General features: G+C 37.2%; 1 protein-coding gene across 1 annotated transcript in view; it reads left to right on the forward strand.

Annotated features, from left to right (window-relative positions):
- The window catches only part of sema3g (semaphorin 3G), a 90,659-nt gene that overhangs the window by 16,250 nt on the left and 54,935 nt on the right, over positions 1–19,474 (forward strand). Inside the window, exon 2 of the mRNA XM_088332250.1 lies at positions 13,166–13,326. Coding sequence (XP_088188376.1) covers positions 13,166–13,326 — 161 coding nt within the window. The remainder of the gene's footprint in view (positions 1–13,165; positions 13,327–19,474) is intronic.

Genomic DNA, 19,474 nt, shown 5'->3' on the forward strand with positions numbered 1-19,474 from the left:
ATTTTTACTCATAGTTGATAAACAGCACAGGTGTATATGTTGGGTTTAAAGTCATGTCATCAGATTCTTGATTAGCGATCATCACAATGATCAGCACCAACAATTCTAACCATTTCAAATCGAATAATAACAGCAACAATGCAAACTCTAGGATCAATAAGCACAGTACGTCTGTCAATGAAACAATGACCTATCATTATATTCTACTTATGTTTAACTCAATAGCCTAAACAAGAATGAAGATTGGTAAAAAAAAAAAAAAAAAAAATACTATCTAATTGTGTGTGAAGTTACTATGCAACTCACTCTTTTTTAAATTTTGTTTTATTAAAACTTTCTCTAATTATTGAAACAAATGGTGAAAAGCTTTTTAGGTCTACTAACAACCCCAAAAAATGGGTTTTTGCCACCAGAGCCTCCATTACACAAAAAAAAAAAAAAAAAAAAAAAAAAAAAATATATATATATATATATATATATATATATATATATATATATATATATATATATATATATATATATATATATATATATATATATATATAGTATATGCAGCATTATGACAGTTCTGCTACTTATTCTCGAAAAAATAGAAACAAGAGGACCACCAACACATGCACGCCTTATTGAAAGAAAGCAGAAAATCTCATCTGCTTGTATTTGAATAGTCAAACAAAACCAGTAAATAAAAATACCAGAATTAAAGTATAAGAGCATATATAGACAATAAATGCAATATTATTATACTGCAGTGAGAGTTCAGTCATGTATAACCCATTTAAATACAAATTGACAGGACAGAGAATGAGAAGTCAAAAAGAGTCTTGTGCCATTTGGATCTGACGGAAACTAGCTAAGGCTTTTTTGCCTGTCTAAAAGGAGCACTGTAAACAAATCCTTGAATAGACGTGGCGGGTACTTTGTAGAGGCCAAGTCCGCGCGATAGCATCGCCGAGCTCTGACATGTGCACAAAAACCATATTCTCCTAGGCATATGACTTTCGTTTTTTGTAGAGGTCCGTGGGGAATTGACACACATTGAAGACAGATGTAGACTTTCTCCTCCTGGAGTCTTTAAGAAACCCAGTGTGCGGGTGCAAATATATCTGAGGGATACATATGAGTGTGGCATCAGGGAACCAGACAAGGAGACGGATGGACAGACACTTGAGAATAAAGCGATTGGGTAAAACCCTTTGAAGAAGGAAAGTGAAACCAGTAAGGAGGCTAAAGATAGATGGATGGAAAACGACTGAGTTAAAAAAAGGGCAGCATAGGTTTGATAGATGAATAGATGGATGGATGGTTGGATGGATAGAGGGGTGGAGGGATGGAGGGAAGGTTCGATGGATAAATGGATAGATAGATGGATGGATGGATGGATGGATGGATGGATGGATGGATGGATGGATGGATGGATGGATGGATGGATGGATGGATGGATAGATGGATGGATAGATGGATAGATGGATGGATAGATGGATGGATAGATGGATAGATGGATGGATGGATGGATGGATGGATGGAAGGATGGATGGATGGATGGATGGATGGATGGATGGATGGATGGATGGATGGATGGATGGATGGATGGATGGATGGATGAATGGATGGATGGCAGGTACATAAGATTGAGAATAGGAATGTGTCTGACTTGGTTCCATGGTGAAGTGATGCTGTTAGAATGGTGATTATGATGATGGTTTTGTAGAAAGACGACAGATTGTAACTGAACAGCCACTTTTTTATGTGGACCCCCATTTTCTTGGACCTTCCTGAAATTTAGTGAAATCTACAAACCTGTGAAACTCCAATATCATACTAGGTAGGGTGGGCAAGACTGCAAATCTTTGTATCAATCCGATCCAATTAAATACGGGGTAGTCTAGTTTGATACTGATCCAATACTGATACTTTTTAGTTGGAAATGCCATTATTATTAAATAATGTAACTCCTAACCCTTTAGTGAGTTTATAATTAAGATAAACACAGCATATCCTAAAAATGTTTTGCATCTAATAACTTCACTGCAATTTTTGAGGGTGCTGTCTAGATTTTTTTTACTTGCTAAGGCCGTCATCTGGCTTAAGTCATCATTGCAGCCTCTGTGTGGCGTGTGCAAGTATGTCCGCTTTTTAGATGGGCTCGGATAAACTCTTCATTTTCATATTTTTGGGGGTTTGGGTTGGCATTTGGACTGTATTTGAAACAGACCTTTTTTTTTTACTTTTTCCCATTATTTGCTACATTAACGAAAAACGATGACGAGCATGAAATCACTCTACATTTTCCTTCCCCCAGCCCTCTCCTCCTGATTTTTAATGCGTTGTGCGTCTTGAACAGTTCCAATAAAAGCAAGATAAAAGCAGATAGGCGCAATGGGGGAGAAATTATAAAGGCTCCTTGAACTCTGTTGGGCATTGCTAACACATACTTAATGGAGAAAATATTCTACTTTCATATTTTAAGGACACCCCCAAATGACGCACCTCAGCTTCAAACTATATAAAGAATAGATATAAATGTTTCAATATCAAATGTTTTAGGACAAAAGTCAAGAGAGTCGAACTGAAAAAGCGCAATGGAAGGAAAATACAAATACAATATAACAATGCCAACAAGATAAGTAAAATACCTCCAATTGCACAATATCTTGAAAATAAAATAAATAGAATTAGAAATGTCTTTTCATTCATTGAGAACACGTAATAAAGACTTAAAAGAGAAAAACAAGAGAAAAACTATGTCAGGATAAATAGGCAAAACGATTTACAAGGTAGTGCTTGGAAACAATCTTAAGTTTTAACTTCATCGTGATATTTGCTCAGTGAATGGGCGCTTTAACGACATTTCTGCACATGCAGAGAATCAATCCTTGGAAAATAGTACTAATTTGACACAAGTACTGGCTTATTATCGATTATATCGATATTTGAATGGACCCGCCCTACCCTAATATAAATAAGTTTGTTTGACCCTAGAACATTTAGAGTAACTACTGTCAAGTTTGGCAAAACTTAAGTCGTGGTTTTCTTTTTTTCATTTAAAAGTTTGAGACATCCAGACCACTAAAAGCCATATATTGCCACAGCTAAGTTTGAGCTTTATTTATTTTTTTGACAAGGTAGTCCGCCTCACAAACATCCTCCCACCGTTTGTCCTCCTAAAGTTAGATTATTTTTTTCCACACTCGGGTTCTGGAACGAGCCAGAAATGATAAGCATGACAGGTGACGGAGTGTGAGTTGGGGAGCCTGCTTGTAGAGACCAGATGGCTTCTCCTGTGAGAGTATTTATCGTGGAGACAAGCGTAATGATCTTGTGCGCGGGTTCAGGGTCAGATGACACCCATTTTGTACTGTTTTTATAATTTAAATTTCATTGTCTATTAAAGCGTCTATTTGTCTTACTTCTAACCCCCGGCTGGTAAAAAAAAAACTTGATTCATTTAAAAACCAATATCCATTTGAACAGTAAAAAAGTCCAAGAACGTGCATTTTTTTAAATACAGTAATCCTTCGTTGATCGTAGTTGTTACTCTTTATAAAACCCCCAATTTTTTTTAAATCCGTGAAGTTAAATATATGTATTTTTTATCATTATTATTATGCAAATAAATATTGTATCATGGACTGTTCACCACGGCAATTTCATTCCCTCTCGCGACGGCATTTCTTGCCGACCAGACAATGACGATGGAACTTTTTCATCTAATTTTGAAACGAATATGCTGTTCTCTCACCACTGTAGTCCAGTATGCCTAATTACCACATGGGGTTGCTCACACACACCCTCATTGGTTTGATATAGGAAGCAACACTACAAAGTGAGGACTCCTAAATATGTGGATAAATATCTGATCAAAGCCACAGCTGCCATCTAATGGTGATTTTTTTATATCATTCCCAGAGGCTTGGTACTTACTGATGAGCTGAGCCAGAGCCTTTATAATATCAAAATAAAACAAACAAACTATTTTTTACCTTTTTGCACTCAGGGACAATACTTCTAAAATTGTTTTTATACGTTATGGCACTGAATGAGTTACAAATTAAGAACTGTATAAAGTTTTCTTTATTTCTTTATTTTTTTTTTAACATAACTATTACACCATCAAATAATAATAAGCATGGAGATGTTGATTAGTGTAAAGTATGCTCTACTTGTGGATCGGCCATCCTTGGTAAAAAAACTACACAAAGGAAAATTCTGGACATTTCTCTGATACATTATCCCTGCACACGTTTTAATGATGTTTCCTTTAACTAAAGTGATTATAAAAGTTAATATAAATGGTATCATGGCTCACGGCTCACGGATCCCTTAACCGCAAAGGTCGTAGGGGCACCACCTTCTGTGGTGTGTCTTGGGCAATTACAGCCTGGGGCCCCCATTTCTTTCCAGGCCTTTTTTTGTCGGGGTTTGCTCCACCATATGAAGCAGGTTAAACTGGCTTCCATGGTTGCCAGTAGCAGGAGAAGCCTCCTGATCAGACTCAGATACAGTACCTTCATCATCTGGTCACCGTTGATTTTCAGTGTACAGCGTCACCCCACTTTTATTTTTGTGACAATACTGATACTATTCACTGTACAACACACATTTCATCATTTGTGGCTTTCATATTTATTGGAAAAATAAACTTTGTAATGATAACTTTACATCTTTTTTTTAAGCAAAACTGCTACCCACTCCAATCTCTTGCTATTTTTATTTTTATTATTATCATTTTTTATTATCAAGTGTCTTATACAAGTAAACTATGAGACAATGTATACAGTAGACGCGAGGTTTTTGTTTGTTATACGTAAATATGTAAATAGGCTTATGCTTCATCCAACACCTTTTCGGACAAGCTCCATTAATATTTTTTTGTTTTTGTTTTTTTTCTCTTGACTTATGTTTGAATGAAAAATGGTTAAGGTGTTTTATTACAAAGTAATTCATCATTTCTAATCTTTTAAGTTGGACCAAAAGAAAATAGAAGAATATTGACCACAAGTAAAATTAAAACTGACATAGTGCTGGCTTGTAATTGAACTTATAATCATGTAGGTAGAAATAATAATAATGATAATAAGGTGCATATGCAATATTACGATAAATGCTGCTTACAATACTGCTCAAATAAAAATAAAGACCATAGTACTCAGACCAAACGAACTGCACTTGTGCCTTGCAAATATTTTTGCCTAGTTGTCCATAAAGAAAACAATAGGGAATGCTAAAATCAAACAATTGAGCATTTCATGCTTTCTTATATTCCTTTTTTGCCTGCGGCTGTCAGTTTTAGTCCATCTGTCATCGAGTCCAACATTCCCCTGCTTGTGGCTTCATTTTCCCGCTTGCCTTCTTTAATATTTTCAGAGCGGCCTCCGTTCTTACTTTGACCTTATGTTTCTCTTCACGTCTCAGCTTGTGCCTCTCTATCGTTTTGATGTCAGCGTTTTCAAGCCGCTTTCATCATCTTTGAGATTCCTGAAGGCTTTGATGAATGATGATTTCGATGGGAAACGGCAGCAGTTTTACTATTCTGACTGTTCGACTTGAGAGTTTCATTAAGTATAATTACGCATTTATGCACTGGTAATTAGGTTAGTTTTGGTGTTTTTTGTGTGTTGTTATATGGCGTACACAATTCGAAATGATCAAAAAGCGTATTAAATATGGGGAGAAATATGTATAAATTGACTGGTATGGTATTGCAAAACACAACTTATTAGCGATGGGAATTCCAGAGAGTTGGCTCGTTCAGCTAGGATCACTATGGAGAGCCAGCTATTTTGGCTCCTAAACAGCTTTTCAGATTTTGTTGTTGCTTTAATCACTATATTACTCATAATAATTTATTATAATGCATATAATAAATTAATTTAAAAATGAATCATGCTACAATATGATTTCAGCCTTTATTGTGACTTTACAGTGAATTTATGACTACCTTAAAATTTTTCTTTATGTTAAGCAACGTGAAAGTCCAGCAACACGGAATCTGTGAAAAAAAAAAATCATCCATCCAGACATCCACTATCTGTACCCTTTATCCTCAGTAAGTAGGGTCGCGGGGGTGGTGGAGCCCATCCCAGCCATCTTCTGGCAGTGGGCAGGGGACACCCTGAACTGGTTGCCAGCCAGTCGCAGGGCACACAGAGACAGACAACTCAGTAGCTCAATTACATTTAAGTACAATTTAGACCGGCCAATCAACCTGACATGCGTGTTTTAGGAAAAAAAAATAAAAAAAATAAAAACTTACATCTTTAGTGCTATAAAAAGTTTTAACTCTTTAGAATTCAACTTCCAACCAATTAAAGGATAAAAGAAAACCGAACCTCTGAAAAACACACAAAAAATAAAGTAAAATGCCCTCCCATCCATTATCTGCACCTCTTATCCTCAATAGGGTCGCGGGGATGCTGGAGCCCATCCCAGTTATATTCCGGCAGTGGGCAGGGGACGCCCTGAACTGGTTGCCAGCCAGTCGCAGGGCACACAGAGACAGACAACTTACTCACTCATTCACACCTCGGGACATTTTGAACCAGCTAATTAACCTAAAATGCATGTTTTTGGAACGTGGGAGGAAACCCACACAAGCATGGGGAGAACTTGCAAACTCCACACGGGGAGGTTGGAGTAGCTGGACTTGAACCCTGAACGCTAACCACCCAGCCGCCATGCTGCTAAAGTAAAATCCGTAAAACAAAAACTCAATCATTAGTCTCTTCTGAATATTAACATTCAGGAACACTCTGTTTTAGAGCCTTTAGATAGAATAGGATAGATAGAATCCCAATTCATGTGGCGTGTCTTGGGAAAGTAGAGCCTGACAGCACCCATCCCTCACCAGGTTAGAGGTAGGTTGACATATAATGAGGGGTCTTGCCTAAGGACCATTACTATTGTGATGTTTAACTTCACCAGGATTTGAACCCTGGTATCCCACAAGTAATTCAGGGGACTTAAACACTGTTCTACCAGCTGATTCACTAATGCAAGAATCAGACACAGATCGCAACAGTGAGAGCACCATATCCTAGCTTTGAGCTCGAGGATTGGGGATCATTACAGTCATTGATATGAATAAAATTAGTCCAAATTGTTTTCTTGATTAGGCTCACTTTTTTCCTCTCAACACTGTCCTGTGATCAATGTGCTGCAGCCACCCAACAAACCAATACTAGTCTTTAAATCTTCAGTATCAATACCAAATTTTAATACCATTACTCATTTTTTGATACTGAAAATTTCCACCTGAAGCAAACACCAAAAAGTCTGAATAGAGCAAATTTCCTCCCATATATAAAAGGATGTCACTGTTAGTTTTCTGGTGCATTTCCCCGAATGTCTCTAAAAGCCATATTTATATGGCACGCCAGGATAAACAGCTAAATCCAGACATGGAAAAAAAAAGAATGAAAAGAATGACAGATAAATAGGCCAGACTATTTACAAGGTGTAGGTTTGGAGACTAGCCTTAGTTGTAAGTGCATCGTAACTATGATAATGAATGCATCGTGACAGTAAAACAATTTTGTGGTGTACTTGGTTTAATCTATTCCTCAGCCTTTCATGTGAGCAACATCTTTTTTGCTTTGTTTATTAGCACTCTCCACGGAATGTGTTTTTTTTTTACTATCGTGCATAACACCCCAATGTGATGGATGGATCAGAGAACAGAGGGACAAACAGATACTGCAACAACATATTTTGACGATAAGACAGCAATAATCACAGTGACAGTTTGTTCCAGAACATAATTGTGTCAAAGTTGGATGTTGGGTCTTATTAGAACCAGTTCTGGACGTGTTACTGAAAAACGGTAATTATTTACAGTTACTAGTTACTTTATTTAAAAAGTAATTCAGTTACTGACACCGAAAATGATTACCTTACTATGAAAGGAGATATCTAGTTACTGTGTAAACTCACATAGAAGCTGACCCCTCTAAAACTGCTTTAAAATGGAACCATAATAAAACAAATACAGGAAAACGTGTATACTAACCTGTGGAATCGATGAAGCCTTCATATTTCTTGTGCAATCTTGAGCGCTTGCAAAACAACAGTTGAGACATTCCATATCCATTTTATCCATGGGCTTCAAAGTACTCCTTCTCCATTTCTGTACTGTCCAAGATGTTTTATTTTTACTATTATTATTACCATTACCATTACTATATTTTTTTGCACATCACTGTTCCAGTGTTTTTCCAGTGATATCTTTCACAATTAGTGTTTCTAAAAATGTACAGTTTTTTCTTGAATTTAGTAATTTATTTGTTGTTGCTCTGAAAAGTCAATACTTTTGGTCGACATTTTATTGTATCGTGCAGGGATTCCAGTTTAAATATATAATTCGGTAGAATCATAGGTTTTTCTAGAACAGATTAATTTATGTTGTGTCACGACCAGAACGGAATCAGGACCCAATTGCGTAATGTTTACCAGAAGCTTTATTGAAAGAAAGAGGAAGGGCTCCGCCCACAATCCGGTGCTCGTTGGGTGCGGGAAGCAAGTCGCTCTCGCAATCGGACTGTGATTCGAATACGGAAGGGGATCTTCCACAGCAGGTGATGGCGGTGTCAGGGACGGAAAACAGGTCGATAGCCGGAACGGGATAGCAAAAACGTGGTCGGGGTCAGAAACGGGTCGTAAGCCAGGACGGGAGAGCAGACATAGTCGGGATCAAAACAGGTCGTAGCCGGAGACAAAGGGGGAGATCAGGAACGGGCAGGTGGAAAAACGGGTGCAAAAACAGGACAGGCGGGAGTCGGGGTCAAGCCTTTTTGTATCAACAAAGGAGAGTGACAGTACAGGGTATATATTGTACAGGGAGCCAATCAGATAGCTCGCAGCGGCTGGCGCCTAATGAGCGGGCGCAGGTGATTCCAATCGGTAATCATGAAAATGTTGTGCAAAACATTCAATTATTAGCAGTCATATTATGAATAAAGGTACCCCGTAACTTGTCTTTTTTCCGGATTTTTTCTTCTTTTTTATTTCTTTTTTCGTTTTATTTTGTTCTTCTTTTAATTTCTACTGCTAGTTTTTCAATTCTTTTTTTCTTACCATTTTCTCTTTTTATTGTTTTTTTCCTGGTTTCTTTCTTCTTTTTCCCTCTCTTTTCCTCTTTTCTTGTTCTTCATGTTTTATTTTATTTTTTTCCCAACTTCTTACGAATTATTTTCTGCTTTATTATTTTCCTTTTGTTTTTTCTTCTATTATTTATTTATTATTTTCATTTTTCCTGACTAATCTCAATGCTACATCTATTCTTTGGGTGGGCGCTGCCCACATGTGAGAAATAATAAAAAATGCACATACAGTAATACTGCAAAAATACTGCGGATATACTACAGCATTTCCACAGTGTAAATACTATGAAAATATTATATACTACAAAAATACCACTACAGAAACTTTATCACAGAAAAAATACTAAAATACTGTTACAATAATACTTCAAAAATACTACAGCTATACCACAAAAATCATGTTTGTAATAAAAAATACTACTGCAGAAGTACTAAAAATAGAAAAAAAGAGAAATAATACAACAATGGTGCTAGAATAATTCTACCAAAATACTACAGATATATTACAAAATTTGAATTATGTAAATACCAAAAAGTAAAAGAGTAATACTTCTACTTACTTAATTCAGAATAATACAACAATATTTCCATCAATACTGCATAAAGGCTACAAATACAACAAACATAAAACTACAGCAATATGACAAAAGTCCGACTGCAGATCTGCTAGAAAAATACAAAAAATGACAAGTAAAGTAATACTACAAAACTAAATATCAAATGTAGTGCTTAACACAGGGACCTGTTATGTTATTTAACAGGAAGCGTTTGAAGACAATTTGAAAAAACTCATCTATTTCATGAACCTTACTGTGTGGAGTTTGCATGTTCTCCCTGTGCCTGTTTGGGGTTTCTCAGTTTTCCTCCCACATTCCAAAAACTTGCATGTCATGTTAATTGGCCGGTCCAAATTGTCCCTAGGTGTGAATGAGCGAGTGAATTGTCTGTCCCTGTGTGCCCTGCGACTGGCTGGCAACCAGTTCAGGGTGTCCCCTGCCCACTGCCCGAAGATAGCTGGGATGGGCTCTAGCATCCCCGCGACCCTACTGAGGATAAACGGTGCAGATAATGAATGAATGAATGATAATCTATTTCAAAGCAAATATAAATAATACATGTTGATGCATGAATATTTCTTCACAAATGAGAAAAAAATGGATGTCTCCAGGACCGGCCTTGGAGCCAGTTATTTTGACTCGATGTGGCCCACGACTCCAAACAGTTGCTCACCCCTAACATGGTGATAGCCATGTGTAGTTGAACTTGAGTTCAACTTGCTTACTGCTGCTCCTGCTGAGTTGCTGCAGCAATCTTTTGGACTTTAAAGCTTCTGCCAGATTTGGTCAGAGGTCACCAGGTGCTTAAGCTCTCCCTGGCACCCCTTTGAATAGATAAATGGACACGTAGAGGTTTCTCTTCTAACTTGTGTGGCATGCATTTTTCTTTCTTTCACTTTTTTCTGTTTTCTTTTTACTTTACCAGCAGTGATTTAGTATTATTGGATTTAACCTACAAGTTTAATACCTTGACCCTGCAGTGGGAGTTATGCTTCCTTGTCTTGGTTCATTGGTTTTCATGTTTTTGGGGGAATTAGAAGAAATTTATTGCCAGGCTTTATCAGACAGAGTACCATACTTGGTCATTTTGCTGAATTTCGAAAATAGACTCCAGCTGCCTTGCTTTGAAGACAATTAGAGTTGAGTTCTTCCAGCCAATCAAAAAAAAAAAAAAAATGACACTGTGGTCAGGGTTAGGAGGGTTACTCCAAAAAATGTGGCATTAGATACATTTTTTTTAGTTATCTATTGAAAAATGTAATCAGTGACGTAATCCAAATACCATAATAATGAGAGACAAATTAAACTAAATATAGATTGAATTTAAGAAAAAAATCAAGATCAGGAGATTAATGTAATCCAAGAAAAAGTGCTGACATTTTAACTCCATAGTAACGCATCGAGAGAAAAATAGAACTTTGTCTTTAAAAAATGTCGAATATGATATGCTTTGTTTTAGTTCACATTGAGAGCACAATTAGGTCTTTCTAAATTTCTAACAAACTATGGAATCTCTTGTCTTCTCTCTCTGTTTCTCCAGTGTCAGTGATTGAAATTATGATAAACACAAAACTTCTGTCAGCACATAATGTTTATGTAAATGTGAGACAAAGGATGCTGTAGAAGAGGGTACACACTCCCTGGCATTAAATTACATCAATTATTTCCTTTCATGTTATTTCATTTACACCGTATGTCATAACTGTTTGTCTATGATGTCTCGGTCAGACACCTGGTTCAGCTGCGGGGGGCCTAAGAGTGAGCGCACTGTTGCGTTTGTGTGTAATGACCAATAATGGGAATAACGCCATTATATATAACAGTGTTACATCACGGCATTGTTTGTTTACTAACCGGGTAATCAAACTAGTCATTGTTTCCACCGGAAACAATAACTGAACGATGAAACTGAACAAACGGGGTCGGGTCGCCATCAATCTACAGCTAGTTTCCTCCCACATGCTGTCGGGGTTTTTGCTTTAATGTAATGTATTTAGTGTTGAAAAGAGTGCGATCAGGTAACACATTCGTCTGTATATAACTGTATTTATATTATTGTTCCGTTAAACCCTTTGTTCATTTAAAAATTAAACATTATTCAACATTTCTAACAGAGCAAGTTTTTTGAAAATTGTATTCAGTTTTCCAAAATTATTAGAAGACTGAAACACCGTTAAAGGTTCATTGTGTATTGTTAGTTCTGTATAGTGTCTTGCAATTGAAAATAAGTGCGAAAAAGCGCAGGGAAGAATGCAAACTATGGATATTCAAAGTGACCAAATCACATTGTTTTTGACCCAGCTTTTGTGAGGTTTTTAGTTTTCGGATCCCTTTATCAGCAAGATGACAGACAACTATGTCAGCTCCCTCTTGGCAATGCTCATTTAGTGTAAAATAAATGCTAACATCTCAACCCAGGAAGTTTTTTGAAATATTTGAAATATTTTGCTCCTTGATATGATATTTTACGTTTTTTGCTTATTATTTAAATCAGTATTGTTTTTGTTTGTTAACAAATCATGTTTATTTACTAGTAGGAGGTGCTATGTTATACACACTGCCCCTTTAATAAAAAAATTAAACAAGCGTTTCTTCACCGAAACGCGTTGTCAACATGTGCGTGTTTGCGGGAAGTTCACGAGCGTAGCAATGAATCGGACCGAGAGGACTTACTGTACATGTAAATTTGTTAATGGGCTCGTACAGAGTTAAGACCAGATGTGCCATGCTTGTATAAATGCATGGAAAAAGTTCAATCACCAGGATGATCTTTGATGTGAGCGTGAGATTGAGAAAATAAAACAAAAATTCAAATTTATGAGTAGTCATGGCGTGTCACTCTATTGGATTACACATTTGATTTAGAATGTACACAGAATCTCCTGATCTTTTATTTGATCTTTTGAGCTTTGGTAGACAGCATTTGTGAATAAACGGTAGGTTATCAGGATGCGTCAAAAAGACGTTTGCAGGTACCTAATTTTGAAGTTACCCAAGGTTTAGGCATTTATAATTCACAACAAAATCACCGTTATTAGCATTGTGTTGCTAAAATGAAATTAGAGTTGGACTACAGTCAGCAAAATATACAGATATAAAATATAAGACATATAAAGATATAAAGTATTCACCTTTGATATAAAGTATTCACATCTAAAATAAAACTATTCACAACCGGGATATTGGACTTAAAATGGTGTTCCACATTTCCTATGTGTGCTTGTAGATTAGTGTGTTGATAGCACTTGGGGAAAAGCTACTGTGTCTCTCAGTCTGTTAGGGCCTGAACAGTTGCCCCGCAGTTGTAGTGTCAGAAGTCCTTCAGGATGTGTTTCGCTTTGCTGAGGTAGCGAGAGCTGTCAATGTCCTCCTGGCTGGGCAGGGGGTAGCTAGTAATCTTTTGGGCAGTGTTTTCATCCTCCGTAGGTCTTTCCTGTCCACTGCAAAGCACCTTGTCCTTCAATCGTTTATTATAAAATAATAACTCAATCTTTTCTTTTGCGTTGGCAGATCTCCTGTCCACCAACAGGTCATCCATTTTCAGTGGACATCACGGCCAGTTGTCACTATCAACTGTCTATCTGGATGAATACCGTGACCGTCTGTTCCTGGGGGGCAAAGACGTCATGTACTCTCTTCTGTTAGGACCAGGCAGGAACGAATCCAAGGAGGTAATGTGAGAAAACAGGCCACTAAAAAATATTTGTAAAACTGTAAAGTATAATTGAATATTAAAGCAGTCAATTAATTTTATATAATCTTATAATTGACTTTAATTTTATTTTAAAATATTTGGAATAAAATATTGTATTGTATGACTTCGAATTTTGAAATTGCATCCCAAAATTTTACGAATATTGCTTGTGCCTTCTGATAATTGATAGTATCACTCTAAATTTGAAGATTAATAGACAATAATTTTCACATAAAGAAATGCAGCACTTACAAATTAAAAAATGGAATCTGACTGCAAATCCAACTCACAATACAGACGCTGCCCTACTTACGAACGTACAATCGTTTGTAAGTTGAATTTGTCCATAAGTTGCTTCAGTGCTATATTGTGTATGTTTAAGGTTTATATGAGTATGTTTAAGGCTTGTATCAGTAACCTGTATTGCTTTGTCCTAAGAAAAAGAAACATTTCTTAAAATAATATATTCTATAAAGATAAATACATTTGAGTTTAACTTACTTTCGGAAGATGCGCTTCAAGAGGTCCTCCAACATGGTAATAAGTGGAAAAATAAGCGTTCCGACCATTTTCACAACCGCATCAATCTTTCTAATTCCACTTTCATTTCCAAAGAAACAGTTCTTCTCTTCTTTACACTTTACACAAACAATGTTTAATGGATGCACAAGATATTGAACAATAAAAACGTCAAAGTTCTTGGAGATTCAGTACAGTATGTTTACACACAAACTAGGAAGAGGAAGCGGATTTTTTCTTCGGGGTGGATGTTGGGTGACCTCTCACAGCGCCACACGCCTGTAGCGGCGGAAAGAAGCACTACTAACTACAAATCTAACTTACAGCGATGTCCGGATATTTTTCGACATCCTGAAAAAAATGTTTATATCTACTTAACTATCTTTTACACAAGTCGAATGGTTGTAAGTAGGGGAGCGTCTGTTTACATGAATAAAGATTGCCTGAATTTTCTTTCAGAGTTTTCTTTCCTGTGTGTATTAAAAATGTACAATGGAAATTAAATATTATTTTAAGCAAAATAAAATTTAAAACAAGATAAAATGATGAAATATGACTGCCTGGATTTCTCCGGCTAGACCCCCTACCTTCGCAATTTTGGCATCTCTCCAGGATCCTCTGCCTTCTCCAATGTGGAATCAATTAGGCGACCAAAAAGATGTTTGATTTTGAAACTTAACTGCTCGAACATTCATCTTGGGAACAACCGCTGTGTTTATGTCACCGCAGGGGAACAGCGGGAGGTTGGGGTTTTTGCTAACCTAATTTCCAACTCGAATAGCCCAACATAGACAAGCATGTCCTCAACTACTAGGAAAGAGAACATTGAGACAAAGATCACTATCCATGTTGGAGGGATGCTCCAAAGAAACAAGATATATTACACATCTTTGTTGCATTTCAAGTGTAGAGGGTCACACGCTGTTATCAGCGTTAAACGGATAGAAGAGTTATCACACTTTAGCTGTACCTCATGTGGAGCTTTATTGGAGTTTTTACAAGTCTGTGGGAATAAGCGTGGTCAAGTTTTTTTTGCAGGTTTTCCATCCAACCTCCTATTCCATTTCCTTAATAGAAGAAGTTCATATTTCGAATGGATCAGTCAACGAGTGTAGTCATCGAAGAATCCGTCAGTAATATTTTTTAAGTAATTGAGGGATCGGAACACAGATTTCATTTCCTCCTCTTTTTTGCTTTGGACGGATAAAAATATTGTACAGAACAACTATTCTATAATATAAAATCCAAGTGTTTAACTTAAAAGTAAACACAAATACATCAATTTATATGCTACACACCTGCAAATATGTAATATACTCCTTTCCTCCCACCTTATCCAAAGATCATATTACATTTGTATATATTATACAAAAAAAAAATCAAAGAAAAAGCAACACATTTCCTTTTTTCCCACAAAAACTCTATATAAAATTTAAACTCGATGGTGTTCTGGTTAAAACTTTGAATATAATAAAAATTCTCAATGTACAAATTATGTATAAAATGTTTAAGAATATGCCTCTTTGTGTTGAGTTAAACATATCATCATTATTATTATTCGTTTTCTTTATTTATTTTAGTAATTTATTTTCCTTTTTTTCTGTTTATTCAGCACTTTCTGTTTCGTTGAAAATTGTAAAGTTAGTTGTGTTTGATAGTATCATACCAATGCAATGTTCAATTTAAAAAAGTATATAAAAAATATGAATAAATATGAATAAGTATGAATAAAATGGTCTTGAGGCGCCCTCTCCCGGATCTAGGGGGTACTACAACTCTCAACTTCACACCAAAGTTAAATGCACTTTTTGCATTGATTTTATGTGTGTAGTTGCTTATACATCATGTGACACAACTAATCGATGATTAAATAAATCAGTTCCTAATCAGCTTAATCAAATGTATCTATTCGTTGTTGCAGCCCAAGACTAGTGGCACTAAATAAAGAAGAAATAAATGTTCCTTTATTCACGTCTGATTGATAGGCGACTGAGCAGAGAGCAAGTAATATACATCTTTTGAGGAAAGACAGTAAAATGGATTTTGTGCACGAATAAAGATTATATTTGGTGAGTAAAATATGGGCGGCATGGAAGCGCAGCGGTTAGCGCGTGTGTGACACAGTTCTGAGGTCATGAAATCGTACCTTTCCATGTGGAGTGTGCATGTTCTCCCCGTGCTTGCGTGGGTTTCCTCAGGGCACTCCGGTTTCCTCCCACATTCCAAAAACATGCATGTCAGGTTAATTGACCGGTTCAAATGGTCCCTAGCTGTGAATGAGCGAGCGAGTTGTCTGTCCCTGTGTGCCCTGCGATTGGCTGGCAACCAGTTCAAAGTGTCCCCTGCCCACTGCCCAAAGATAGCTGGGATGGGCTCCAGCACCCCCGCAACCCTACTGAGGATAAGCGGTGCAGATAATGGATGGATGGAGTAAATTACAGTTATCTTCCCCAAATAATCTTGCCTTTTATGAGGACATCAATATTTTTCTTTATATATGTATCACAGTTGTAGCCGCAGTAAAAGCTATAAAGCCATAAATGAGTTATTGAGGGTTGGACTAATGAAGGTCTGGGTGGGAAATGCACGGCACACCACCAGTACAGTATAAACATCATGCTTCATATGAAATAAAAAGACCCAAACTTAGGGTTCTCATGTTTGCTTACGAGTGCAAGTCTCTACTCTTAGCTTTGACCTCAAGTTCACATTCCACAGTTTCCTCCCACGTTCCATAGGTGTGATCGTGATCTTATGTATTTGCTGAGGAAGGCTGCAGCTCATCCATGGCCTTGACATAAATTCGGGTTTAGGCCGTCTTGCACTTTCTCCCACTGAATGTAAAAGCCTAGTGTGAATAGTTGTGATCGGCTCTCAACTTTTTTAAGGTACACACTTCCACTTATGCTGCAATAGAGATTGGGCCTAAAAAATAATCCATCCTGACCAAATCCAGCCTGCGGGTTATAAAGCCTGAACTAGCTCAAGCCCAACAAAGGACCGAGCCTGAAGAAACCTGAATTTACACATTTTATTCAAGAGGACCTCGGGAAGTGAAGAGGTAATTTGGACCAACTTCGCCTAAATTTCTGGTCGGGGCTTAAGATCTTACCTCAACCCTACATTAGCGGAACAAGCCTCAATTGAATGAATTACAAACTAAATGAGTCGGACGTAACGAGTTGGATATTCATTTCAGAAAGTAAACAACTAAATTAGAAGGGATAAAACTGCTCCTATCCAAGCTATGTTGTAGACCTTAATGGTGTAACTGTCATGAAATACAAGCAGGCTGATCAAAGTTGCACTGACTTGATTTAGTGCTCTCCGGTGCTTTTTTTCAAAGGTCCGATTTGTTAAACAATCTGGCACCCGAACAAAGATTCTGGCTCTTAATGGTTTTGGCTCGCAGGCACAGTTTGGTTGCCAGATATCAGGACAAGGTTAAAAAAAGAGGAAGGCCGAAATGTGTTTGTGACTATCGTGCACTTCGCATCTGTTTTAAAGCCTTTGACTGATTAAACACAATGTCAGGCATCAAAGTCGGTGACCGATGTCTGAGGCTGGATACAAAATTGAAGACCAATTGTGATGACATTTTGAGACTTAAACAGGAAGGAACTTGGATGACGAGTGGAGGTCAGACATACTCGTCGCAGGGTGGAGAGCGTAACAATTCAGTGCAGCAACACGCCAAGGAAAGAGATCGCGCCAGACTTTCTGTGTTATTCCAAGTCACCTTGTAGACAAGTTCTGAATGATAGGGAAATGTGTTTAATTTAGTTTTAATTTGCTGATTTTTTAGGATCAGCTGAGAGCACTTGTAGTATTTCTCAACTTTTTTCCTAGCCGAGCAGACTTTTTAATTGAAGACAATCTGACTGTCTGCACCGGTTTCATTGTTTCAAGGCTTGTATTTCGTCTTTTTTTAAGCGATGGTCAAGACAGACTATAGTTATGAGTATAGAGATACGGAATTGTTATAGCATTCCGGTAGATATAACATTTTTGAAATTTCGAGTGAGCCTCGGGTCGGATGTGGCCCCCTTCTCAAAGATTCTTCTTTTCTTTTATGCTGAGCTTTTTAGTTTGTCCATTCCCGTATGCAGGTTTCAGATCAGGGGATGGTGGATTTGTGGCCTGTGGAGACCTTTAAGAAATTTTGTGGTTAAGGGCCATACAAATAAATATGACTTGATTTGACTTAAAGAGGAATCTTTCTTTTTGATGCCACTCAAAAAATATATAGATATCTTGTTCCGCCAGCAGATCGTTTTTCCATTTGTTACAATATTTTTAACTTAATTATATAGAATAGAATAGAATATACCTTTATTATCATTGTTACAAAATGGGTTGAACATATTAGGACAACGAAATTGGACGTGGCACTCCAAGTTCACATTTTACTGAGAGAATTAAAAAAAAAAAAGATCAAGATAATTTACGCAATATTTACACAAGAAAATGTGGGCATGTAGAGGCAAAAGATATTTACATTGGGTGTTTACATACAGTTTTGGGATCATATTAGTGCAATATGCGGTAGTGCAAAATAGGCAAGTAAGCATAGGCATGAATACAATCTTACATCTGTATGAGGTAGTGTGTTTGGAAGAGCTTCAGCTTTTTGTGCAGTGTGTGTTAAGGGTGGTGATGGCTCTGGGGAAGAAACTGTATACCATTAGATTTACGATTAAAACAAGAGAAACAAGGGGCAGCACGGCGGCGCAGTGGTTAGCGTGTGTGCGGCACAGTTCTAAGGTCTTGGGAACCTCCTGTGTGGGTTCAAATCCAGCTACCGGATTTCCTGTGCGGAGTTTGTATGTTCCCCCCGTGCTTGCGTGGGTTTGCTCCGGGCACTCCGGTTTCCTCCCACTTTCCAAAGACATGCATTTAAGGTGGATTGGCCGGTCTAAAATGTCCCTAGGTGTGAATGAGCGAGCGAGTTGTCTGTCCTTGTGTGCCCTGCGATTGGCTGGCAACCAGTTCAGGGTGTCCCCTGCCCACTGCCTGATGATTGCTGGGATGGGCTCCAGCACCCCTGCGACCTAGTGAGGATAAGCGGTGCAGCTAACGAGATGAGATAGGAGAAACAATACTTAAAATGAACTCCATGAGGGACCAGATTAAATTCTTACTTTAATTACTATTTTTTTGTAATAGTTTAAGATTAAACACTGTATTTTTAATAATAATACCAAAACATTTTTTACTCAAATCAAATCACTTTTATTTGTACAGACATGATCACAGACAGTCACAAAGAACTTCAATTATGATCTGAGCAACACTGCCGATCACAGACCCACATAAAGGCAAGGAAACCACCCCCCCCCCCAAAAAAAAAAAAAAAAAAAAACAGGGAAAATGAAGAAACATTTCCAAGGGCTGTACATGAGGTGATCCCCCTTCAAAAAAAAAAACCCAAAATGTTTCCTCAAAATACCTCCTAAACAGGTGGTTTGGATCATTCTGAGAGTTATGCGTCTTATTTTCATATAATACAAACTTTTTTTTCTTGTAAAAAAAAATGACAAAAAAAAATTAAAGGTTGGTTATTTTTCTGTAATAAAACTTTTGTTTTAGTAATATGAGATATTAAT

The sequence above is a fragment of the Urocampus carinirostris genome, chromosome 3 (genome assembly GCF_059441175.1).
Source record: "Urocampus carinirostris isolate Australia breed hairy pipefish chromosome 3, RoL_Ucar_1.0, whole genome shotgun sequence".
In the NCBI taxonomy this organism is placed as follows: Eukaryota; Metazoa; Chordata; class Actinopteri; order Syngnathiformes; family Syngnathidae; genus Urocampus; species Urocampus carinirostris.